Source organism: Oryx dammah, unplaced genomic scaffold (genome assembly GCF_014754425.2).
Source record: "Oryx dammah isolate SB20612 unplaced genomic scaffold, SCBI_Odam_1.1 HiC_scaffold_16, whole genome shotgun sequence".
Classification (NCBI taxonomy): domain Eukaryota; kingdom Metazoa; phylum Chordata; class Mammalia; order Artiodactyla; family Bovidae; genus Oryx; species Oryx dammah.
In genome coordinates, this window is record NW_024070200.1 from 8,203,313 (window position 1) to 8,229,944 (window position 26,632).

Consider the following 26,632-nt stretch of genomic DNA (forward strand, 5'->3'; position numbering starts at 1 on the left):
GGATGATATAACCAGCACTGAGCACTATCAAGTCCCCTGGGTAAATTTCAAACTAAGAATTAAAAGCACAAGACTCTGAAGCTGTAATGTTGCAAACTAAAGAGGCCAATATTTATAAAAATACATATTTCAATGAAAACCAAACCCTCTCTATGTACTGGTGGGGAATTAAACGCTCTCAAGGCATTCATGAACAAGTTTCCTAAACCAGGCTGCATTAGAGTTCCTATTAAAAACAGACTGCCTGACCTCCCCCCACAATACATCTATGCCACAACATTTCTAATCCCTAAACAACACAGGTGAATGGTGAACACAGAATCCTCTGGCATCAGAAGTCCTCTGCTTTACATCAACTGCCTAGGTCCTTTAGTAGCAATCAACAGCTTGAGGGAAGAAAGTTAACTTCAAACTTATTAATTTAACCATTTTTAATATGAGTGAGTTATGGAGCTCCAGTTTGGAACCTTTATTTCACAGCAATTATCATCTTGTCTTTCTTGCAAAATCAACTTTTACCCATTCGCCATCATTTACTATTCCAAACAATCAACCTGAACACACACACTCACCAAGTCAATGTGAGCCAGTTTTCGTTCCCATCTGCCTGATATACTTGATTGCATAAACTGAACTTTAGTGATGTATGATCTTAGTTCAACAGGTATTGAAAGAGTCAAATAAAAGTTATTTCATTTGACTCTATTTTCTTGACATCAAGACACCAGAAAGACTTGAGAAAATGTACTCAGTGAAACAGCATTAAAGCTGCAGTTAACACTTACTCATCAATCACGTGCTCAGCACCGTTCTAAGCACTCTCTAAATCTCATTTAATCCACACAACAATCTTATGAGCACGATAGGCAACATTATTATTTCCACAGAAAGATAACTTCTAAAAAACTCATCCCTTATTAAAAATAAATTCACACAAATGTTTACTATAATTCCTAAAAACTAGTCATGATATCACAGAAAAATGGAATCTTGGTCTAATACTGTCTTTTGAGATCTAACTTTTGAGCATATCTTTTAAGCATATCTGTTTATTATGTCCAAAAATAAATCTCCCTACAAACCAATTCAAAGCACTTATATGATGCCAAATTTCCTTTTCTATCTCTTCCAATAAAAATTAAAACATGGCATGTATGAATAACTGTCTACGAATACAAACTGGTCATGAAGCTGCTAAGTGCTATTATTTAAACTCTTTTTAGACTTAAATGCCCAATACCTGCTTTGTCTATTTGCAAAAGGAATGCTTTCCACATGGAAGCTAGAATTCTAAGATACTCAAATTTTGGTTGGCAGTGGTTCTCAGCTATGCCTGCACAACATAATCACCCTAAAATCCTGAGCCCTAGGTCCACTCCCATAGCTTTTGGTTTAATTGGTCTGGGGCGTAAGCCAGGTAGCGGAATTTTTAAAAGCTCCCAGGTGATTTTAATATGCAGTCAAGAAGGCCACCCCCTGCCTTTCATTTGCACTACAATCATCTGAGGCACCTGTGGTAAGGTGCCCTCCCAGATAACAGCATGTAATACACAGCTGGAGATGCCACTACTGAAGAAAACATAGTCCTCCTCTCAAAAAGAAAACTCATAAAGTAAACTGGAGGCTTAAAAAAAGATTTTAACAATTAAAGAAATGAGAAATGAGAATTAAAAGAAAAAGAAATAACAAGGAAACCAGATAGCTAACAAGCAGAAAAATAATCATTATGGAATTTATAAGTATATTAGAAATTTCAAAAACCACAGACAGAGCTGACAACTAAATGACATGAAGGAAAGGTCTGGGATGATTATAGATGATGCAAAAGGAACAGACTAAGAATTAAGTAAGCAGTTAGACATGGAAGATGTGTATATTCTCTACACCATCAGATGCAACCACAAAGATCACTGAGGTTAAGTGGAAGAACACCTAAATAAATATAGAGGTATACCATATTCATGGAAGAGAAAAGAATACTGTGAAGATGTCAGTTATCCCCCAAAGTCAATGTAATCTCAATCAAAATCCCATTAGTATTTTTGAGGAGATTAGTAAAATTTATAGGTACAAAGGGCCAAAAATAGAAAGACAATCTCATAGAAGAACAAAGCTGGAGAACTTAACTATCAAGTATTACCACAAAGCAGTAGTTCAAGCAGTGTGGCACTGATACAAACACAGGAGAGCAGGCCAGTGGCAGAGAACAGAGTATCTAGAAACACATTCAAACACGTGTGGCCACCTGAAAACCAGCTTCCTGCTCTAGGGACACTATGATCGTCTCAGTAAATGGTTCAGATCAGCTAGATAACCAGAGGATAAATAAACACCAATTCACACCATTCACAAAATCAGATTATGTTAAATTACAGACCTAAGTGAAAAAGACAAAATTTCTTGACAAAATGATGATTGTGAACAAAATCTTTCTAGACTAGAATACACAAACCACTGCTGCTGCTGCTGCTAAGTCGCTTCAGTCGTGTCCGACTCTGTGCAACCCCATAGACGGCAGCCCACCAGGCTCCCCCGTCCCTGGGATTCTCCAGGCAAGAACACTGGAGTGGGTTGCCACTTCCTTCTCCAATGCATGAACGTGAAAAGTGAAAGTGAAGTTGCTCAGTCATGTCCGACTCTTCGAGACCCCATGGACTGCAGCCTCCCAGGCTCCTCCGTCCACAGGATTTTCCAGGCGAGAGCACTGGAGTGGGAGCCAGTGCCTTCTCCGACACAAAGCACTAGCCATAAACAAACACACACCAAAACCCCTGATTAATTAGGCTTCATTAAAGTTAAGAACTTCTGTTCATCAAGGATGTCATATTGAGAGAGTGAAAAGAAAAACCACAGACTGTATTAAAAAATGTGCAATACATATATTGTGTATATACTAAGTACTTAGCCAACCAAAGAAAAGCAGACAACTCTGACATATTTTAAAGGACCTGAAATGCACTTCACACACACAAAAGGGTTAAGACTGATGTGCACATGAAAAGGTGTTCAAAATCAATATTCCCAAGGATATGAAACTGAAACCATAAAGAAATACTAGTAAACATCTACCAAAGTAGATAAAATTAACATAATGCAATAACTAGTGTCAGTGAGCAACTGAGACTCTCCTAAGCTGCTGGTGGGAGAGCAGAGGGGACAGAGCCTTGGCAGGATCTGCTAAAGCTATTAAGCATACCTAGACCCTATGCCCTGGTAACTCTACACCCAACCTGAATTAATTATGTGTTTTTTAAAAGAATTTATAAGAGTGTTTTTTCATAGTATAATCGCAATCACCAAAAACTGGAAACAATGCCTATGTCCATGAACAGCACAAGAAACAAATGAATCATGATACAGTCGCATCACAGAGTCCCGCGTGCATGCTCAGTCACTGCAGTCACGTTCGACTCTCTGTGACCCCATGGACCATGGTCCGCCAGGCTCCTCCGTCCATGGGATTCTCCAGGCAAGAGTACTGGAGTGGGTTGCCATTTCCTTCTCCATAACAGAGTACTATACAGGAACAAAAACCAAAAAGACTTTTACTACTTGCAACAGCACAGAAATTCGAAATACAAATCAAAGACTCAAAAGTGTACAAAACATATGGTGGTACTGCCAAGTTTTTTTTTAAATAGCAAAATGAATTCACAATGTTAGAAGTCATAATGTTGGTTATTCTTAATGAAGGGGTAATGGCTGAGAGAGGTTTCAATGAATGATCCACATCCTGATTTAGGGATCATTTAAATCCATGTGTTCACTTTCGTGAAGTTCAAATTTCTCACTTATTTGTGCATTGTGCTGCACAGGGAGGGCTTCCCTTGTGGCTCAGCTAGAAAATCCACCCGCAATGTGGAAGCCAGAGCTGAGTTCAATCCCTGAGTTGCAAAGATCCCCTGGAGAAGGGAAAGGCTACCCGCTCCGGTATTCTGGCCTGGAGAATTCCATGGACTGTATAGCCCATGTGGTCACAAAGAGTCAGATACAACTGAGTGACTTTCACTGCACAGATATAATCTCACTTATTTTAATGGATTTTTAAAAATTAGGGACAAAAGATACTTGACAAAATCCAAATAAGACAACGTTCAAAGTAATCAATAATGGGATTTATTGATACAATAGGACTTATTGATTTATTAAGGACAGAAATGGTATGGACCTAAGAGAAGCAAAAGATATTAAGAAGAGGTAGCAAGAATACACAGAACTATACAAAAAAGATCTTAATGACCCAGATAACCATGACGGTATGATCACTCACCAAGAGCCAGACCAGACATCTTGGAGTGTGAAGTCAAGTGGGCCTTAGGAAACATCACTATGAATAAAGCTAGGGGAGATGATGGAATTCCAGCTCAGCTATTTCAAATCCTAAAAGATGATGCTATGAAAGTGCTGCACACAATATGTCAGCAAATTTGGACAACTCAGCAGGGGCCACAGGACTGGAAAAGGTCAGTTTTCATTTCAATCCCAAAGAAGGGCAATACCAATGAATGTTCAAATTACTGCACAAATGCACTCATTTCACATGCCAGCAAAGTAATGCTCAAAATTCTCCAAGCCAGGCTTCAACAGTACGTGAACTGAGAACTTTCAGATGTGAAAGCTGGATTTAGAAAAGGCAGAGAAAACAGATCAAACTGCCAAAATCCATTGGATCATCAAAAAAGCAAGAGAACTGCAGCCGAGTATCTACTTCTGCTTCATTGACTATGCTAAAGCCTTTGACTGTATGGATCACAAAAAACTGGAAAATTCTTAAAGAGATGAGGATACCAGACCACCTGACCTGCCTCCTGAGAAATCTGTATGCAGGTCAAGAAGCAACAGTTAGAACTGGACATGGAACAACAGACTGGTTCCAAATCGCGAAAGGAGTATGTCAAGGCTGTATATTATTAGCTTATTAACTTATATGCAGAGTATATCATGAGAAATGCTGAAGCACAAGCTGCAATCAAGACTGCCAGGAGAAATATCAATAACCTCAGATATGCAGATGACACCACCCTTATGGCAGAAAGTGAAGAACTAAGGAGCCTCCTGATGAAAATGAAACAGAAGGGTGAAAAAGTTGGCGTAAAGCTCAACATTCAGAAAACTAAGATCATGGCATCCGGTCCCACCACTTCATGGCAAATAGATGGGGAAGCAATGCAAACAGTCAAAGACTTTATTTTCTTGGGCTCCCAAATCACTGAAGACGGTGACTGCAGCCATGAAATGAAAAGACACTTGCTCCTTGGAAGAAAAGCTATCAGAACAAACCTAGACAGCATATTAAAAAGCAGAGACATTACTTTGCTGACAAACGTCCATCTAGTCAAAGCTATAGTTTTTCCAGTAGTCGTGTATGGATGTGAGAGTTGGATCATAAAGAAAGCTAAGTGTGCAAGAACTGATGCTTTTGAACTGTGGTGTTGTAGAAGACTCTTCAGAGTCCCTTGAACAGCAAGGACATGAAATCAGTCAATCCTAAAGGAGTATCGGTCCTGAATATTCACTGGAAGGACTGATGCTGAAGGTGAAGCTCCAATACTTTGGCCACCTGATGTGAAGAACTGACTCCTTAGAAAAGACCCTGATGCTGGAAAAGACTAAAGGCATGAGGAGAAGGGGACGAAAGAGGATGAGATGGTTGGATGGCATCACTGACTCAATGGACTTGAGTTTGAGCAAGCTCAGGGAGTTGGTGATGGACAGGGAAGTCTGGTGTGCTGCCGTCCACGGGCTTGCAAAGAGTTGTTCACGACTAAGCGACTGAACTGAACTGAATGGGATTTACAGGGAAAGGAATTCTTAGTAAACACCAAATCCACTTAGATATAGATTTAACAGCAAACTACCATTAAAAAACAAATGTATCAACTGCAACAATCTAAATTTATATAATTAAAATACAGTCTGCTATTCTACCATACAAAAACAGCAAGACAGACCTTCACCAAATTTAGATGGTATATTTGGAGCAATCTGACTTCAGTTATAGGCTACATGGTGCAAATTCAATGATGCTGAGATGTGATCACATCAAAGAGACAGAAGTTGTCCACCAGAGCAGCTGCAGGCCACTGATCAGAGCTGGAAGATCTTTCTTTGCTCTTGTTCAGTTCTTTGTACCATGTTCCAGACTGAGTGCCAGCAGGAATTTATTTATTATTTATTTAACAATGGTTAATGATTTTTCAGAGGAACTATGAAAAGGTCAACTAGCATCACATAACTTAGAAAAACAAAAAATTGGAAAGTAGAAAAAAAGGGTACTTGGATATCACTTACAGGGAGCAACAATATATATTGCTTGAAAATAAAATTAAAAAAAAAAAAAAAAAAACAAATTGCAGGCCCACACTCTAGACCTAGTCAGCAGATCTCCAGGGATGAGACCCAAGAGATTCCAATGAACAGCTCTTTTTGTTGGCTTGGGCAAGCAACTTAATCAAAACCTTATAAAAAAAATAGCTAATGGAGGTATTAATGTCTTTTAACTTGCTGAGTTCTTTCCAGTAAATTAAGCTGTTCTTAACCCAGATGGGACAGGGAGAAATTCTTTAAGGACAGAACTACATGTTATTGATCCCTGTAGCCCCAGGGACCTAGCCTAGATCAGGTACATGAATTAGACCTTACACATAATTGCTAAACAGTGATTTAAGAGTACACAGTGAATCCAATAACTGCTGGAACTATACCAGCAGATCCTAAGTGTGGAGTTCTAATCAACAGCTGAAATCCTCAGCTGCAGTACTTTTAAAGGAGAAACTAATACTTAGTATCTTTCTACTTCAGCTTTATGTCAAACCCAAATTCTGTGCTTTAAATAATACCCTTAGGTTATTGAGACCAAAAACAGTTACAAGGGGATATATTCATATTTCACTACAGTTTCCAAATTTACTGTATCACAACCAAACATGGCTGTAAAATACTAGATTGAAGCCGTGCTTCATTTCACTGCTGATCAATTCTTACAGGTGTTTTTTTTTTTTTAACTCTTATCTCTTAGGAATATAAAGAGAAATATACATTGAATTGATTAAACTCATCCTTTTCAGAGATTTGCTGCTGCTGCTAAGTCGCTTCAGTCATATCCGACTCTGTGCGACCCCATAGATGGCAGCCCACCAGGCTCCTCTGTCCCTGGGATTCTCCAGGCAAAAATACTGGAGTGGGTTACTACTGCCTTCTCTGTCAGATTTGAGTGTCCTAAATACAAAGAATGTATACTTTTATTTAAGTTTTTAAAAAAATTATGACAAAGGAAAAGAATAAATATGCAATTATAAGGATTAATACAGCTTCTATGACAAACCATTACACTCAGCTCTGAAATTCTGAAAATCAGAGCAAAAAAAAAAAAAAAGAGGAATTTCAACTAAATACACGTTCCTAAAAAAGAGATGGAATATACTAATTTCTCAGAGAAGAAAGCTTTCTCTTGTTGGAAGTCCTCAGACTCAAAAGTTGGATGAAGCTCTGCTTTTATCTGTTTTAGATGTGGTATATTTAGAATTTATTTGAAGAAAGTGTTCTGATGCTTAAAAACAAAAACTAACTCTTTCATTTTACAAATAAAAAACAAAAGGCTAACAAAATCAACAATTAATCTACAGTTAAATGCCTAACAAGCAGCTTCAGGATCTTACCTAATCTTAACTTTGATTAATTTCTTTTCAATACAAAAACAGTCCTGTGCCAGTTGTGAGGTGGAGGGGAAAAAAAGGCAGCAAACCAATGAAGGAAACCTAACAGTTCAGTTTCTTATTCATGTTCTTTCCTTAAATGAAGCTTTATGCATGTAGGGGATGATCTAACAAGAAATTTCCAGCTTTCTGAACTATCCAAGGACACAAGAGAATTGTAAGGTCACAGATGTTAGCTCTGCAGCAGACTGACCTATTCAGCCGTAAAGTCAGCCAACCTGGGGAAACAAAATTTTCTCCAGCAGGTAGTTACAAACAACAGTGATTTGCACAGGGAAGGGAGATGGCACTGGACAAGTTCTCAGGACAACAGTTATTTTTCAATCAGCAAAATTTTAGAGCAAAACATTACAGAAGCCAGCTATAAATATTAACGCACAAAAATCTGTCCTGAGCAAGATGTGAGCTGTATGTTTATACATATATGCAAATTCTAAGTTTACCACCTTCCTGAAAAATCCAACTCAGTCTTCAATTTATCCTCTTCACATAAAACTGGATATGGTTTTCCTCATGGTCGTTGACCACAAAAATGGAATAAGGTGCAATTAAGACAAAACTTATGAAAGCAAGAAGATGTATATATAGATGCATATGTATAATTCCAGATTCTGTGATGAAATTATAAAGAAATCTACTATTAGCCAAAAAAGTCAAATTTATGATCCAATTTCAAAATTCCTATCTCCTCTGTAAATTAAAAAAATTATGAAAAACTTTTAATATGTTGCTTATTTTAAAGGGAGAAAATCTGTTTTTAACTCTTTATCTCAGTTTGGAATATGAGACTTCCAAAAAATCTACTCGAATTTACAGAGTTAATGACAATTAAAAGTCAATAATGTAAAAACATATTTTTCTTCTAAAAGTAGTCTTCCTTTTTCATATAAAAGTAACACAATTTCAGATTAAAAAAGGAAAAAGTTAATCAATAATTATTAAAAATAACCAGCAAGATAATGCATACCTTAAAATCTGAATTTTAAAGTGATACCAGGGGTTATCTACAAGTCTGTACAATACTTCTACCATAGGTTTATTATTTAACATTTCTTTCCAAAAAATTAATCTTCTTATATACAGATACACAGCTTTATGAAGTGACATTTCTGTAAAGAGCAAAATAATGTTTAAATGGGAAATACACCAACAAATAAGGAAACTTTCAAATGCAATTTTCAAATGATAATTTTTCAAAACCAATTTTCAAATGGCAAATACTTGGACCACACCAATCAACAAGGAAACAGTGAAACACGGGATCAACCGAAAGGGGTGACATGGGAGAAAAGGGCACACAGTATGTGAATTGAGTGCTCCACCCAAATTCCTCTGCTAGATAGTAGTATCCCAAGTTAGACTCGTTCAGGGGATTTCTTAACTTGCTACCAGACATAAGAAATACATACTCATTTTTCTAAAACCCTCTATGTATTTTTCCATATCATAGAGTTTGCTTTTATGTAATGATGATAAATATTTAACTGCAGAGCAATCTGCTATTTTCTTTACTGAGCTACTGGTTTACTTGCCTATATTTGTTGCAAACAGTCACAGGTAACCCAAAGGAAAATTCAATAACAAAACTCACCTTTGCCACTGGTTTTGCTTTCAAACTTCCATTTTCCACAATAGTGAGGTCCAGCTTGCCATCATCCTTACTTCCTATAGCTTTCAGTCCTTGCAAAAGAATATCTCGTAACTTTTGATAAAGAGGTTTTTCGACATAATCCAGTAATTTCACTGTTTCCATGTACTTAGCAATTTCATCTAAAAGAGTAACACAATTATTTTGTAGTTTTATCATAAATACAACATACTTACCTCTTCTAAGAAAATGATCCACAACTACAGTAACATTAGAATGCAAATATATAGCTTGTTAAATTTTTTTCTATCAAGTCTTCATTGAAAGTATGATTTTGAATTCAGGAAATGTCAGATAAGTCAAATTTAAAAATGTATTTTTAGATACAATGCAAAAAACATCTTTTAATTCTGACAGTAAGAAAGAAGACAAGCTTAAAATTTAAATATATATAAAAACAATTACTAATATAATTTTAAAGCTACTTTTTAAAAGGACCTAAAATAAATATTATGAAGTAAAATGTGCTTAAGTACAATAAATACCATAGCCAGAATTTTTTTTTTTTTGCCACAGAAGCCATTAGTTCTAGAGAAGACAGCTGCATTTTTTGGGTAAATGAAAAATAAAACGTGAAGATCAGGTTGAAAAAAAGAAACACAAGCAAGGCCTGGTTGTCCCATAAAAGAGAAAAACCTACTTGTGAATGATAAAAGGTCTACTGTACACTGAGGCAGAACCAAACCCATAAAAAGAAATCTTACTAGTCAAGATCAACACCTCTCAACATCCATCTAAAAATCCATCTTTGGGTTAATGACTCATACATGTATATGCCCAGTCCAGCCTTTCCACTGACCTCCAGACTTGTATATCCACTGACTTCCACTGACTCATATACTGGTTCTGTAACTGGCATCTCACATCCCAACCAAATCCAAAATCCTGACCAGCCCCTAAAACCTGCTCACCCTACGGTTTTCTCTGTCTCAATTATAGAAAATCCCATTCTCCCAGCTCCTCAAATCCTCCTCCCACATCCAATAAATCAAGATATTATGTCAGTGCTCCACACACACTCATTCATTCATTCACTCATTCATTCAGACATTTTAAGTACCCACATGTCAAGCATGATTCTAAATACTTAGGTACATGAGAAAAAAGAAACGAAAATCCTTCCTTTCAACTTTCTTAATCTGATAAAGGGGATCTACAGAAAACCGAAAGCAAACGTCACCAAGCGTGGTGAAATACTGGACTTCCCTTCTGACAGAAGAACAGCAAGGGAGCCCATCTGCACCATTTCCATGCTGCCTGAAAGTCCTGCAGCTTTTAGCCGGTACAGGAAGGCAAAAAAAGAAACAGACGGCACTGAGCGGAATGGAAGATGCAAAACGGCTTATTCACAACATGAGAGTGCATGTAGAAAAGCCTAAGGAATTTATCAAAAACCTTCTAACCAATATGCAAAGTTAACAGAATCCCAGGACATAAAGTATTTAAAAATCTATTTTACTTCTATACACTAGCAACAAGCAACTAGAAAAGTAATAAAAACATATCACATATAATACCATCCAAAAGCATCAAATACCTACAAACATATATAATGAAAGATGGGCAAGATTTTTTCCAAATGAAAACTATAAAATACAGATCAGAGACACTGACACCAAATTCAATGGAAGCTATAAAGTATCAATTATATACAGATGCCAATGCTCCCCAATTAGTCCACAGAGTCCCTGCGATCCCAATCAAACTTTCAGCACACTGCAGAGGGAGAGGATATGTGTGAAACTGACAAGGTGATTCTAAAATGTACAGATATACAAAGGATCACGCAAAACAGCAAAGTCAAGTTTAAAGAAGAAAAAGTGCCAGAGGACTTAAACTACCAGAGAAAGCTCTAGTAATTAAGACAGTGTGCCCCCAGAACAGAAAAAAAAACAGCTACTATGAAAGAGCTCAGAGACGGACTCACAGATTCGCACATGATTGAACACAAAGGTGGCATCCCTGAGCAAGGCTGGTCTTTTCAAGAAAAGGCCGCTGTTAACACTGTGAACTATGAGAGATGACAGTGGTGTTAAATCATGTTCGTCTTAGTAATCGTTCTCCAGTCTACACGTACAGGCAGATCTTGGGAGACACCGCGGGTCAGCTCCAGACCGCCGCAATAAAGCAAGTATCACAAACCGCAAGTCACCTTTTCTGGTTTCCCAGTGCATTGAAAAGTGATGTCTATGCTACACTGTAGTCTATTATGTGTGAAATAACACAATGTCTAAAAAAATGTACATACCTTAATTTAAAAAACACTTTATTGCTAAAAAGTGGCCACCATTATCTGAGCCTTCAGTGAGTCGTAATTTTTTGCAATAATATCATTGATCACAAATCACCAGAAGAAGTATAATAATAATGAAAGTTTAAAATATTGTGGGAGTTACCACAATGTTTGACACAGACAGGAAGTGAGCAAATGCTGTTGGAAAAATCAGCACCAACAGACTTACTCGACATAGGTTGCCACAAACTTTCAATTAGTAGGGAAGAAAAACATATCTGCAAAGTGCAATAAAGTGAGTCGCTATAAAATGAGGTATACCTACATAGAAAATCATCACATTATAGAATTATATTTGTCCATTATTCCTCAATAAAGTTAAAAAATAAATAAAAACATTAAAAAAAATGTAACAATGGGAATGAATTTCACAAATGCAGTATCGAATGAAAGAAAAAGAAAGCCACCAGAAACTAGAATATTAAAAATCCCTGCCCTCATGAAATTATCTGTTTTGTTCACTCTGATTCCATTTCCATATAGCTCAAAGAGAAATCCTTGATGTTGGAAGTTGTGCTAGTGATTCATTAGGCCAGAGGAAGAGGTTGGTGACTGGGAGAAGGCAACAGGGAGCAAAGCTGAAAAAGCAGTAACATTCCACTTCCAGATGTGGTTGATAGGCTGCAAATTTAAACCGCTTAAGCTCACGGTAGACCTCCCTGAAAAGGAGACAACTGAGCAAAGGCTTGAAAAGACCCAAATATATCCAGACTGACCACTGCTCACACCTGCACTGCTACTTCCCTTGCTAGGATTAAAGCAGGAGGCTCCTAACCGGCTCCTGCTTGTACCTGGCCTTGCCTCCTTAGCGGTCAATCTTCAAGACAGGAGCTGGAGAGAGTTCCCTTAAAGACAGACAGTTCACATCCCTCCTTCCCTCCACACCTCATGCACTCTTGCTCAAAGTAAAAGCCAAAGCCCGTGATGGCCTAGATGCAGGTATCAGCAGGCACCCATGTTCCTTCCGCGTGGACACGTTCTCCCCCAGAGCTCACTCCCTGTCTCCTTCCCACAGCTGCTCAAATGGCACCTCTACAGGAGGACCATCCCAGGCCATCCTATTTACAGTAACAACCCACCCCATCCCTCCAATTCTATTTCCTGTGTTTTTCGTTTTTGCCACAGTACTAACCATGCAATAAACTGTGCAATTTACTCACTTGTTTACTGTCTACCTTTCCCAACTAGAGCTTCATGAGGACAGGAGTTTTTATGTATTTTGTTCACTGATGTATCCCTAGCGCCTAGGAGAGTCTGAGGCACAAAATAGAGCCTCAACTAAGAAAAGAGCTGTATTACTGAATGAAATGTGGTTCCTTGACCGAAAGCACTGAATAACAACTAAGGCCACTTGTGGAAAGGCCTATGCAAGCAAGGCCCCGGTGAAATGGTTACACTTAATGACACGGAAGTTCTTACATTAAGGGTTGTTAGTCTACGGACCTCAGGATGCTTTTCCTCTCAGAAAACAAAATCCTTATGAACACTGAAGAAGTCTTTTCTTACCCGGCTTGTTTTTCTCAGGAAAACATTTGTCCATCAAACTTGCAATATTTTCTCTGTATCTGTTAAAAATTAAAAGAATGAGTCATTGTTTGATGCTTGATGCCATGGACAGTTATTAATACTTAACAACAGTAAAGAGCACATTAAGCAGCACGGTGCTATCCTAAATACACTTACGAACATTCTTCTAAAATAAATTCAACAAAAAGAAATGCAAGGAATCTTACTGTTAAACAAGTACTTTCTTATTTCTACATTAGTGTCAGTTAAAGCTATGGTCCTCGTGAAGAAGTTCTGACCAAACATCTGCCTCATCGTTTTGCCCAAAATAATTTACTGTAAGTTTTCCTTTACCTGATTTTGGAATCTCTAACGTAGTTAGGATCTTTCAAATTATCTTCCCATGGCAGGTGGCCACTAAGCCACTGGATCATGCAATAACCAAGGATTTCCAAGTCACCGCGTCTTGATGGCGCTGTGAAACAAAAGAAGCAGATTCAGCACAGTGAAATGATGTTTAAGGCAGAATTTCAGATATATCTAAAGCAATAAGGTAAAAAGAGTCAACCCTACGGTCTTCTTTTTCATCATACAATCTTGACTCCATTTTGAAAAAAACACCAAATACTGGGCAGTATCAAATAACTCATTTACCTCCAACTAATAATTTACTCTATAACCCAAACTGGCAAAACTCTACAATTTCAAACTGAGACTACCAGTCTACGAAATAAATTATAAAGCAATGACACATTTAATAGTGCCCTTGGAAAATGTAAAGATATTAAAAATGCTGCAAGCTATTAAGAAGCCCAGAGAACTGGGGGTTTTAGCTCCTCCACAGTGTTGGACACAGGGAAAAAAGAAACAACAGCTGAAGAAATAGGCCAGCTGAATGAGTGACAAAGTAAGTCTACTGGTTACAAAGTTGTAGCTGCATAAAAAAACACAGACCTTTATGGGGGAAAGCCCCCAGCATTCCAATTAAGCTAAAGAAAAGCAAAAGAAGCCTCACTGCAGCTGACCGCACTACTTCGCCACCACCCCATCACGACCTCTGAAGGGCAAGAGGACGACGGGGAGCAGGTGCCCTGTCCCTCAAACGCAGGGGCCTAAGCTCTCTCTTCTTCCCCCGCCCCATCCTGCCTCTTCAGTTCTGATCCGTCTGCTTATCTACTGATGCGGGATGAAGAGCCACAGGAATTCAGTGGAGAGCACTGGCGCTGTAGCTAAAGTTCAGGTGCCTCGGACATACCCACACCGTTGTGCGCGTCAATGCTGGTGAATTCAATTGTGCCATCGTGACATCTTTTGGGGTCTTCTTTGTATTCTTTATGAGACCCTTCTGGGCAGTATCGATAAGCAAGGCCATAGTCTACCAAGTACACCTATAAATGTCCAAGCACCAAGACAAATTAAAGCCTGTAAAGCTCAGAAAGAGAATACTGTCACTGGAGGGCAGATTCCCCCACAAAGCCACACTATGACACCCCACATGTTTGATCCAACACCCGAACAACATCAAGTACTTAATTCTGAAATACCTTTTATTTAAAGAAAAACATTAAATGACCGTGTAGCTACAGTGCAGATAATACCACCTGACTTTCTTACACAAGTATGTGCTTTACTTGTAATAATCTTGTCTCCTCAATTTGAGCAAGGATCATAAATCATACACTTTTTCTTATGGCATCGAAAACAAAACTGAGCAGAGTAAACCATCAATACTTGTCGCAATACAACTGCCACACACTGAGTGCAAGTGTTAACTTAGCTGACACATGGCATGTTAGTTTTCCCTCTCTTTACTTATAGAATAATCAAGTATCAATTCACTTCATAAAAATATTTTCAAGATTATAATGATGACCTGAAGAACTTTTAGATGAGGCTTAGGTACATTTAAATATTATATGTTAAAGTCAAGTCTTCATAATTAAAACTAAATTTTAATATAATGTATACACATATCTATGGGCATGTACATGTACATCTGATTAGCATACAAAGTTAATAAATTTGGCTTTCCTGTCCCAGAGCCACATATTACATCTCCACCTCCGGGTAACTGTCTCGCAGATGTATGCATCTGGTCACAGGAGGAAAGTGAAGTAAAAATATGGGTCTGGATTGAGCACATACATCTAATACTAAAAAAATTATCCCATCCAAAGCCTATGCCCAAAGGATAACCAAGCTGCAAAAATATCTTCACCTGAACAAAAGGCAGCATATTTCAGTCAACTGTAAAGAGAAATTATATTTGTATTTATTATATAAGTCTGGTCTACTTCAATTAACGGAATCCTTTCCATTCAGGTTCTTAGCTATGTATTGTTTGCTTGCTTGCTTATTTTTAACATAAATGCAAATAAAGTAAGTTGCCTGGAGATTCTGTGGCTGCCTTTAGGATTTCTCCATTAGCCTGCTCTATCTAACCAGCAACTTTCTTCTGTGGTACCTATATAGCTCCTTACAGCCACCGTAACAGAGAGAGGGAAGGGGAGGACAGGAAAAGAAAGGGGAGCCACAGGAGAAAGGGAAAGCTAAGCAAGAGGAATTCAAAGTCAGGCCCAAGACAAAGAAGAAAAAAGTACAGTATACTGACTTAACACACCTAAAATGCCTAAGTATCCCTTTCTTTCACAAGCTCAAGTTAAGAAGTGAGAACATACGTAAAACAGATTAAATACAGAGGCCCAACTATGACTTCAACTAAACCTGTGTTGAAGAAGACTCTTGAGAGTCCCTTGGACTGCAAGGAGATCCAACCAGTCCACCCTAAAGGAGATCAGTCCTGGGTGTTCATTGGAAGGACTGATGTTGAAGCTGAAACTCCAATAATTTGGCCACCTGATGCGAAGAGCTGACTCGATGGAAAAGACCCTGACGCTGGGAAAGATTGAGGGGAGGAGGAGAAGGGGACGACCGGATGAGATGGTTGGATGGCATCACCGACTCAATGGACATGGGTGTGGGTGAACTCCGGGAGCTGGTGATGGACAGGGAGGCCTGGCGTGCTGCGGTTCCTGGGGTCGCAGAGAGTCGGACACAACTGAGCGACTGAACTGAATTGAAACCTGACTTTTACCAAAATCATGGAGTCAGCTTCAAGAAAATTATAAACCCCTCTAACTCCAACTAAATTGACCCAAATAAAGGTATAATAACATCAGCTTTTCTCTTTTCCTTAAAAAGTGAAAATTACAAAGTAAATGTAATAAGCTTAAAAAATGCATATTTGAATTCCAAACCCTATACAAATTTCGACAGCTAAGATATTTCTGTAAACCAATTGATTTCAATAATCAACATGTTAAAGACCAAATTTTCCAAGTAACAGAACACTTACATTTGATGGATTTCTTGAACAAAGGAAATAAAAAAAATGACAAAGCAGACAGGCAAACATAATTCATTGGTGCACTATGTAATTTTAAGCTTCCACCCCCAAATAGCTATTTGAAATTCATTTTGTATCACAAGTACTTCTTCTGAATATTATTTAGGGCAAAATAGCCAACTTGATAAAGTGCCAACAAATCGCATAAAAAATGTAGAATGTTAACTAGATAAAAGTGTCAAGAGGAAATATTATTATTACCATATCTACTTCAAAAAGTAAAACTTCTGCATGGGTTCAAAAGTTCATAGCAACTCTATTTGTTTTCAAACAACAGGTTTTAAACAGTAGAAATTAAAGTTATAAAGCTACCTGGTCAGGATTCTTGTAGCTGAGAAGAAGATTTGAGGCCTTGATGTCTCCATGTACATACTCATGCTCATGAATATATTCCAGAATATCCAGCTATGAAAGCATCATATACAATAAATTAATGCAGTACCTGACACCAACCAGCAGAGGACCAAGCGTCAACACAACTAGCCTTTACTGGATTAAAAACAAGAAGAATGTAGCTCACATACAATTCTTAAGCTTAGCTGCAAGACAGTTTTCCGAGAAAATCTTCTGGCATTTGCTTCATATATTTTCTGAAGGTCACTCCCAAAGCGATCTATTATCATAAATCTGTAACTAAAGACAAACAAGAAAAGTCAATGAACAAAATGTAACTCAGGAAAACCTACTTTGCCATGAGTACTCTCCTTTCAAAATAATTTTTTTCAAGGCAATGTTTAGTAAGAAAGTAAAGAGCGAAAGGAAAGAAAGACATCTGAAACCAGTTCTTCCAATGAAAAATCTCACGAGCTGCAAGGGCTGTCCTGGTTTTGCCTTTTATCTTAGGGGTCTCCTGGTCTCAATAAGTTACATGATACCGTATTCAATGCAAGGAAAAAACACCCACAGAGAGAAGACAACAGATGCTTTATGGTAAAGATAATAAGGATAAAATAATCTGAGTAAGGCTAATATCACTGATTTTTGTTATAGTTAAAGTTAATTTATTTATGCTTCTGGATATCAGCTTCCTGTCCGTGACTGTTCTCTATTTTTAAGGGACATTTTAGCAGTATTAACATTCTGTTAAAATCAAGACTGTCGAGATGCTGTAACAAAAGTCACATTTCTTGTTTGGGCCCCAATTTCCATAGGTGTCAAACAAGACAGCGGGGCCTCACGCTTTCTAAGGTCTTTTCCAGCACCCAAACTCTACGATTCAGTAACTATACATGTATTTCTGTATGCTGTGTATACAGTACACTTCAGGGCACTGGAAAGCATCACCTGGTCGCAGTGACATGGTTCATCTTTTGATCTGTGAACCACTTTTATCTTTATTCTGAGCTGTCTAGTTAAACCATTCAATAAATCAATAAAAAAACCAAGATGTATCAAACAGTCAAAATGTATGAAGCTATTTTCTAATGGGAATAAGATTAATAATCACTGTAACAACAACAGCTGGCATTTACTGAAATATGAGAACAGTCCTATTCTAAGCACTTTAGATGTATTAATGTCAGTGCATTTAAACCTCCCATCACCCTTATGAGGCAGGCACCCCCAGGAGCCCCATTTTACAGCAGAAGAAAACTCATCATTAGTCATTTGTCCTCTAGGAAGTGGTGAATCCACGTTTTTGACCACCACACTAAATATATCAAAATAAATAAACATAAGTAGGACACAAAAATCTTACTTACATATTTTACATTTCTAAGATAAAAATACAGCATGACAATTCTATAGGAAAAAGGAAGAGCTAACAGTTAAAAGGCAATATGCCAAATAAAAAATCCAAGATTCTACCTATTCTTGAGCTGGAAAAGAATTAGATATCCTTCTAAACATCTTTTAATAAAATAATTAACATTTATAGAGGCAAAGTTATTTGTCCAAAGTCACATAATTAGTCAGTGGCAAAATGTCCTCAGTTTTCTAAGACCTTCAGTGCCCCGACCTCAAACATAATAAAGAGGGAACAGAGATGCTGACTTCCTGATCTCCTCTGTACAACAGGTTTTGAGAGGTTGAGGGAGGAAACCAAGGACACATGGATGTGTTTGTTTCTACAAATGAGTGATATCATTGTGTAATTATTATAAAATAACATGTAGGTAACAAAAATACAGCCTCTACTGACACTCTGAAAGGGAGCTGAAGCACACGTGGTTTAATTCTATTGGAGATCTATTAACACATCACAGGACACGGAGCTCTGTCTTTATTCACAGATCACCCCACTGCTACTCTCAACAATTCCTCCCTCTTCTCACCCACAGCAAATGAAGCAAGATTCTGTATACTGCACAGAAATCTTTACCACATTCTTCCACAAAATTATTTCTACCACTGAGCACTAACAGAAAAGCTACTTCCAAGTAGCGTCTCTAAAGCAAAACCACTGATGTACACTTTCCTGGGGACTTGAATAAAACAATGCAAGTAATGGGAATCTATAAATCAGCGTAAATGATTTAATAACGATATAGCACCTAACGTTTTTACGAGCCTAACACTGTGCTAAGCACTATATTCACATCACTTCAGATGACTTACAGGAGGAAGTAAGGACTTCTGGCAGGGGAGGAGGGCGGGAAGGAGTCTTTTTTTTTTTTTTTTTTAACTTTTCTAAGAACTAAAATGATTATTTCTTAAGAGCTTCAATCTAAAAAGTAAATCATTACCTTACAGGTGATGTACCTTCCCATTCAGAAGATATGTGCAGCCAACTCTATGTCACAGAAGACACGGGCTCAGTGGTAAGGTCACCAAGAGTCAATGGGGGGTCAGCTGTACCTCAAACGTGTCTGTTCCTCATTTAAGCACCTGCAGTAGCTTCCAGCCACCTACCGCACACAGGCTCCGAAGAGCCCTTTCTTCCCTGTCTTCACTACCTGCCTCAGCCTGTTTCTCCAAGTCATTTCCTTCTCTTTGTCATGTGCGTGCAATCACCCTTTCTTTGTTAAAGACAGATGGCCAGGAGGCCACCGCGAAGGCCAGAAGCCTACTCTGCCCGTGTTCAGGTCACTCCCCGCTTGAGATGCTATTCCTTGTCTACAGTGCTTTTGTAAACCAGCAGTTCTTAATATTTAAGGGATTAAAGACCCCTTTGAGAGTAAAGCTAACACTCACACATATTCTAACAGCTTTACATGTAATACTCTTTATTATGTGGGTAGGTGTTACTCAGCTTCACAGATGTGGTAACAGAGGCAGAAAGGAGTAACGTACCCAGTCACACACATTTTAAGGGGCAAAACACAGATTTGAAACCAAGTGTCTGCGTCTAGTCTGTTCTATACTATTTCTCTAAAAAATTTCATGAAAACTACAGAAACTTGTCCCAGCAAAACTATAACAAAATGCTATCTGGCCATTCCCTGGAGTTGCCGGGCTCCCTGGGTTCCAGGATCAGAACTTCCCAGTGCAGAGTACTGGCCGCCCACCAGCAGCTCCTCTGGTCTCCATCTTGTCCGGCGGAGCCCCACTCAGGTTCAGGCTCTCTATCCTTTCCCTTGTCTCATCGCTGTGACCACCCTGCCCTTGCCAGTGGCTGGTTTAAGAATGAGCACTGATTAAACTCCAACAAAGAAAACATGGAGGGACGTCGGCCACAAGACCCTTGGGAATGGTTTCCCTGCCAGGAAACTGAAACTCACAAGAAGCAACCCTATTTTCTGCTGTGGGGGGACTGTTTGCATGTGAAGTCTAGAAACAGGCAGTCACCATGAGACTGCACAATGGAGAATTAACAGAGAACAAAGCCAAGATAAAGGAACCCCGGGCACTTGATGTTGACTTTAAGAGAGCTGAGTCAGTTTTATCTTTACCTGCAGCTGAGAGCATCTAACCAGTACATCCCAGTTCCAACCAAATCGACTCCCCAAGTCTCAGCTACCAGCACTGCTGAATGACACTCTATTCATTCAATCAAATATTTTTTAAAGTGTCAATTATGCATCAAAAGCATTGGAGGTTTCCTCCAACTCAACTCTGCCAACAATGTCCTCTCCTCTCTGAATTCCTAAGACACACAAGAGACAGAATCACACAATTTGGCACTTAAACTGGTCTCTGGTTGTTTCAAACAACTTTGCTTTTCTCATTAGCTAGACTGAAACCTCATCAAGGTGGGCAGATTATACTGATGTCTCTAACAGGAAATGCCATACTGAAGCCCGAGGGCTCCCTGTGACATAAGCAACATGAAGTTTTCTCTTTGCTTATTCATTATTAAGGGGAAAAAAATAACGCAGGCACATTTGGCTTTGTGTTCCTACTTGTCAGCTGGGTTCCAGGCAGCCGCTACCACTTGGGACAAGCCCCCGAGATGAGAGAGAACACCTTGTTCATCTCGGCAGAAGACACTCCACACAACCCAGGTGAAGGCCAAGCAGTACTGTAGGGAGGCGCTCAGTACATAATTATTGACTAATCAAACTGAACAATAAATGCTCAAAATGGGAGAAAAACAAAACACGCATGTTTTTACCTTTTTCCATTTTTGTCATGTAGACCAGACCCCCAATACTTAGGAACACCCAGGTACTTCAGTTTATGGGTACGAATCCATTTCTGAACTACAAGTTAAAACACATGTTTGTGATTTCAGTTTTGTTATACATAAGCAGGTTTTTATATCTTCAAGAACAGAATGCATAAGACTCTACCTTAATTCACAAAAAATAAGTGAACAGTACATAATAACCAATAAATGAAAAGTACTTTACAATTGAAACATTTTTATTAACCTACAAAATTGTGCTATCCTGCCCTAAATGTTGTCTTTAAAATGAAAAATCTGCAAAAGACATTTTTTTAAAAAGTCAAACCACAATACTGCCATTAAGATTAATATCTCCAGTTACCTAAGTGTTTACTTGTTTCCAGAGTCTTACTTTTTACCTCATTCTAAAGGTCCTCAGCCAGGAAATCAAGCTCGAGGAGAGACAGAGCCTCTAGAGAGATTCCCAAACCCAATACCAGCCTACCAGGAGATTCCCTGGATCTGCAGAGGGGATGGAACAGGGGAAGGGGACAGGACAGGCAGGATCAGGGGAGCGGGAAGACATCTTGCCCTCTCCCTTGGCGGTCTGTTCTAGTTCATCGTGATGGCAACCCTGCAAGTCAGGGTCTCCAGAACTGAGGAAAACACTCAGAAGAAGGTTTGGAGATCCCTGAGCCATTCTCATGGATTAGGGCTAACTCTCAGTTTTTAACACTATGTCCTAAATCACATATTATTTATTAACTCTATATTATCAAGATAAGTGAAATCTTATCAGAACAAATCCATTAAGAGATCAAAATTCTTTCACACAAATCTCATTAAGTACAATCTATCTATAAAGTAAAAAATAATAAAACCATACTGCTTTAATCTTGGCTTAAAACAAAAAACAAAACCAGTGGTCATTTTAAAAGTGCGAACACGTGTGCACTGTATTTCTTACTTTGTTCTGGTTTGGCAGCTCGCTGGTAGAACTTTAATTCAGTAAAAAGAGGTCCGTTATCACTGGGTTCCTTAAAATAAAAGAGTTCATTAGTACACACATTAGTTAACATCACTGAGTCATTTTCAATGAACCTTCAAAAAGCACTAATATATCAATTTTTCTTTCCAAACTCTTTGTGACCCCATGGACTGTTCCCCCACCAGGCTCTTCTGTCCGTGAATTCTCCAGGCAAGAATACTAGAGTAGCCATTCCCTTCTTCAAGGGATCCTCCCAACCCAGGAACCGAACCTGGGCTTCCTGCATTGTAGGCAGATTCTTTTACCATCTGAGCCACCTAGGAAGCCCTCTTCCAAGAGTATGATTTTGACATTTCAGTTTATAAACTGTGTTTGAGATTAAGTAAAATGCTTGGATATGTTTCAGATAGTCTCAGAAGAGTCCATAAGTCTTGTATTTCTCAGGGTTCATTTCTACATGTGGTAAACTATACAAAATCAGATATACAGCTTAATCTTTGCAGAAATTTAAGAAAAATTGTTAACCTTATTTTCACCATTATTAAACTGTCTCTTAAGCAAAGACCAGCAACCATGTTAACTGTTTCACCAAGGTGCTACAAGATTATTTCTGAGATTTAACAAAAATTTCAACACTTGATTTAACCCGTTAGTGGCAAAATCCCATTCCTTTCCTATTTCTCATTACAGTTATATCTAACATCAAAACTGGCAGGAAACCAATCTTATCACCAAGACAAGTGTTCTGGAACCCCAGAGCAAGCAAACATGTCCATATGACTAGATCCTTTGCTTTCATTCCTATGATTTTCAAGGAGGGAACCCTACAATTTATTCCCCACATGATAATTTAAAGTTCAGAGGGAAAAGAGGCTCAACAAGCACGTTTTCCACCAATGTTAGTGAACTATACTCATTTAAGGGATATGAACGGTCAAAATTATTTGTAATGAGGCTTACATTCATAAAAAAGTACTTGAAAAATAAGAAACATCAGCCTGTTGGGAGTTTTGCCTAGCTAAATAAATCTGGGATGGTGGGAAACATACTTTTGTGAACTTTCTAGATAGTTAATTTTGCCTAATAAAACTGATCAGTATTTAATGTTTGATAGTTTATGTTGATATTATCTTAATTATTAACAGTCTAAAAGATTTTGAAAAGTATCAAATTTTCAAATAAGGAGGCTAATATTTCTAAACTAATTTTGGGGCTGTTTTCTTTTGGAGAAGTTCGGGAAGAAAGTTATTTCAGTCAGAATGTCTGTGTAACTGGAGTTCCAGGGTCAGCAGAGCATTAGAAGAAGCGGTAAGAGAAGTCTACTACCTTACCAGAGAGAAAATTTGCAGAAATATGTAGATTTCCACAAATATGCAAATACTTAATATATGTTCACGTTTTTCAAAGATACTCTCACTGTCAGACAAGTTAATTATGCTCCTTAAAGTTTAAACAAAACTACTCTAAATACACAGTTTAGCATCTCAGAGTTCCTGTTATTCAGAATAGAAATTCCTAAAGTACTTAGAGGAAGACTGATTAGACAATATGCAGAGTCAGGCAGCAGCCACTAAGAATAAGTATTCCACAGCAAAAAAGCAATGTACATAATACTGGTATCAGAACTGGAAAATAAGCTAGCCTTATTTGTTACAGGCAAGCTTTGGAAGAGACTGGTATACAAGGGCTATATACCATGTCTTAAGAAGCAGAAACTAACCAATATACTAAGGTGTGCCAAATCACTACCTTGTGGACTCACAACCACAAGTTTTGCCATAACCTGTAGTTCTTTTCCTTGCAGCAATGGGAGCTAGACAGACATTTGTGAATGCTTAGAGCCCATGGCTGAGAACACGCCTGCAGCAGGAGTAACAGACTCTGTAAGAAATGGAAATTCAGGAGAGGAATTTTGGGAAGTTACTCTCCAAAGGCTAACTTTTAGAGCAGCTCATAACTCAGGTTTGAAAGGAGTTTCCTAAGACACATTCCTGGCTTATTACCATCTGTATAAAATTCTGATTTATTCAGTTTCAACCTATGTCATATCAACTTTAATTTTCAAGCTTTCCTTCAGGCAATAATTTATTAAACTTATAATAATAAGAATCAACCTATATAAATCAAGCTATTATATTGAAAGTCCCATTACAATAAAGACTCTTTGATCTCATTTCATCCTTTCTTCTAATTCAATAAAATTCCATTATAACAAAATAAAAGACCTACTTCCTTGGCATTGCACTCCAGCCAAAGCTAGCTATTTCTGTTGAAGAAAATACCTTAACTCATAACTAAAAATTTTATTAACATACTTCAAATCTAAAATACTTTGCCAACTCTATAATAGCCAAGATTTAGAAAAGAAATTGGGACTGACATTTTAACTAGAATATCACTAAACGTTTCTTTAAGACTTCTAAGTGTCAAAATGAAGATGACAACAGAAAAAAAATTAAAATGTGATATATTTCAACGGCACCATCTAAAAGCAACTGGCTGCCATTTAAAAATGAAGCTGTATAAAGTTTCTCCTTCCTACCAAAAAATTATGATATATGAATTGAAAATTCAGGTCACTTCTCATTACATCAGTGTGGGAAATTAAACATCAGTCTTCAACTTCTTTCCAGAGAACTTCGGACTACAGATATCTATTAGTACACGCTGGGAACAGACTATAACATAAAGAACTGTTAGAATACCAGATCCCAAAGCCTGACCTCTACCCCCAGTTTTGCTACTAGCTCAGGACATGACCACAAAGGGGGACTGGATGAAGTAATCCATTCTACAAGCTGTTAACAAGGAAACACAGAAGGAGGGACTTCTGGTGGTCCACTGGTGGTCCAGTGGTTAAGAATCCACCTTGCAGTGCAGGGGACAGGGGTTCAATCCCTGGTCAGGGAACTGAGCCCAGGCAGCACAACTAGAGAGAAACTTGCATGCCACAACAAAAGAGTGTGAGTGCCACAACCAAGACCCCATGTAAATAAATACTAAAAAAAAAAGACACAAACACAGAAAGACGTTTTCCTCCTTGCATTATCCAATTTACCATTTCTCTCTGCACGTTTACTTTCCTGAAATAAAATACAGAGAGTGTCTCTCAGGTCTCTATCACTGGTGCCCTAGCACTGTGAGTCCAGGACCACTCCCATAAGTCAGTAAGGGTTAATCAGACACGGTCACTGAGGAGGACAGAGACTATACCTGCTGCTGCTGCTGCTGAGTCGCTTCCGTCGTGTCCGACTCTGTGTGACCCCATGGACGGCAGCCCACCAGGCTCCCCGTCCCTGGGATTCTCCAGGCAAGAACACTGGAGTGGATTGCCATCTCCTTCTCCAATGCATGAAAGTGAAAAGTGAAAGTGAAGTCGCTCAGTCGTGTCCAACTCTTCGTGACCCCATGGACTGCAGCCTACCAGACTCCTCTGTCCATGGGATTTTCCAGGCAAGAGTACTGGAGCGGGGTGCCACTGCCTTCTCTGGAGACTATACCTAGCATATACCTACACATCTATCTTAAATGTGTTAGTCGTTACTTCACTTCAAGACCAAATGTAAGAAATGCGTGGATTAGTATTTGGAGCTCTTGTGCATACCCGTTAAAACTGCGAGTGCAGTAGTCAAATGTTCTAACCAGTCCTCCACACAGACAGAAACCCTACCAGAAGCACAGGGTACCTGGCCACCCCAGGGAATAAAAGGATACCAGGCAAAGGTAAGCATGGCATGAGCACAGAATCCCACTGAAGACTTCAGAACTACGGTGCTCTAGGCGCCAGACTCCACCAGCAGCTCTCAACCTTGATGCCCAACAGAATTTCTTGAGGAGACTTTACCAAAAATACAGATAACCCAGCCCTGCACTTGGAGATTGTAATTATCCTGTGTTAACTGGAGCTGAGAACCACTGTTTGATTTGATATGCTATTAAATTATTAAGTCTAATTTCACATTAAAAATCAATTTGCCTTTATTTCTTAAATAATTTTTTTTCTTTCTCTAAAGACAAAATACCAATTCACTTTAGAAAATCTGGAAAAAAAAAAAAAAAGAAAACCTGGAAATACTATATTTTCTTTCTATATATAGCTATTTTATAAAATTACCTCTGTATTATAGTTTTATATCTTGCTTTTTGGGTAATTAATTATGAAGCTTCCCCAAAGAATAGTACTTGTTCTTTGAAAAAAATGATATCTAACAGCTCCTCATGTTTAAACAGCAAATGTTCATAAACAGTTCTGATCTTAATACTGGAAAGAGGTGATAATCATTTCACATGTTTGTATTTGATGAATCATTTTGACTTCTACAAAGCTCTATGAGAATAAAAGAACTGCAGGTTAATAATGAACAGAGCTATGGCACTGCCTATCACAAGTGAAGACAAATCACAGACAGGCCTGTGCTAAAAGGCACAGACAAGAGACAGAAACAGGCGCATCAGGAAGTTACAAGGTGGCGAGCAATTATGGCCAAAAAGTTTTGAAAAGAATAAAACAGGCATTTAAGGGTGGCATAAAGAAAACAAACTTTAAAACAAGGCCCTTAAAATCTAGTTAGGGAGATAAAATTAACA

General features: G+C 38.3%; 1 protein-coding gene across 7 annotated transcripts in view; it reads right to left on the bottom strand.

Moving 5' to 3' along the window:
- The window catches only part of VRK1 (VRK serine/threonine kinase 1), a 79,801-nt gene that overhangs the window by 11,599 nt on the left and 41,570 nt on the right, over positions 1-26,632 (bottom strand). For all 7 annotated transcript variants that reach the window (XM_040257073.1, XM_040257072.1, XM_040257071.1 and 4 more), the window contains 8 exons: positions 22,025-22,094; positions 21,064-21,151; positions 17,093-17,201; positions 16,881-16,973; positions 14,418-14,550; positions 13,517-13,637; positions 13,163-13,221; positions 9,307-9,485 (listed from right to left, as the gene is read on the bottom strand). In XM_040257073.1, coding sequence (XP_040113007.1) covers positions 9,307-9,485; positions 13,163-13,221; positions 13,517-13,637; positions 14,418-14,550; positions 16,881-16,973; positions 17,093-17,201; positions 21,064-21,151; positions 22,025-22,094 — 852 coding nt within the window. The remainder of the gene's footprint in view (positions 1-9,306; positions 9,486-13,162; positions 13,222-13,516; positions 13,638-14,417; positions 14,551-16,880; positions 16,974-17,092; positions 17,202-21,063; positions 21,152-22,024; positions 22,095-26,632) is intronic.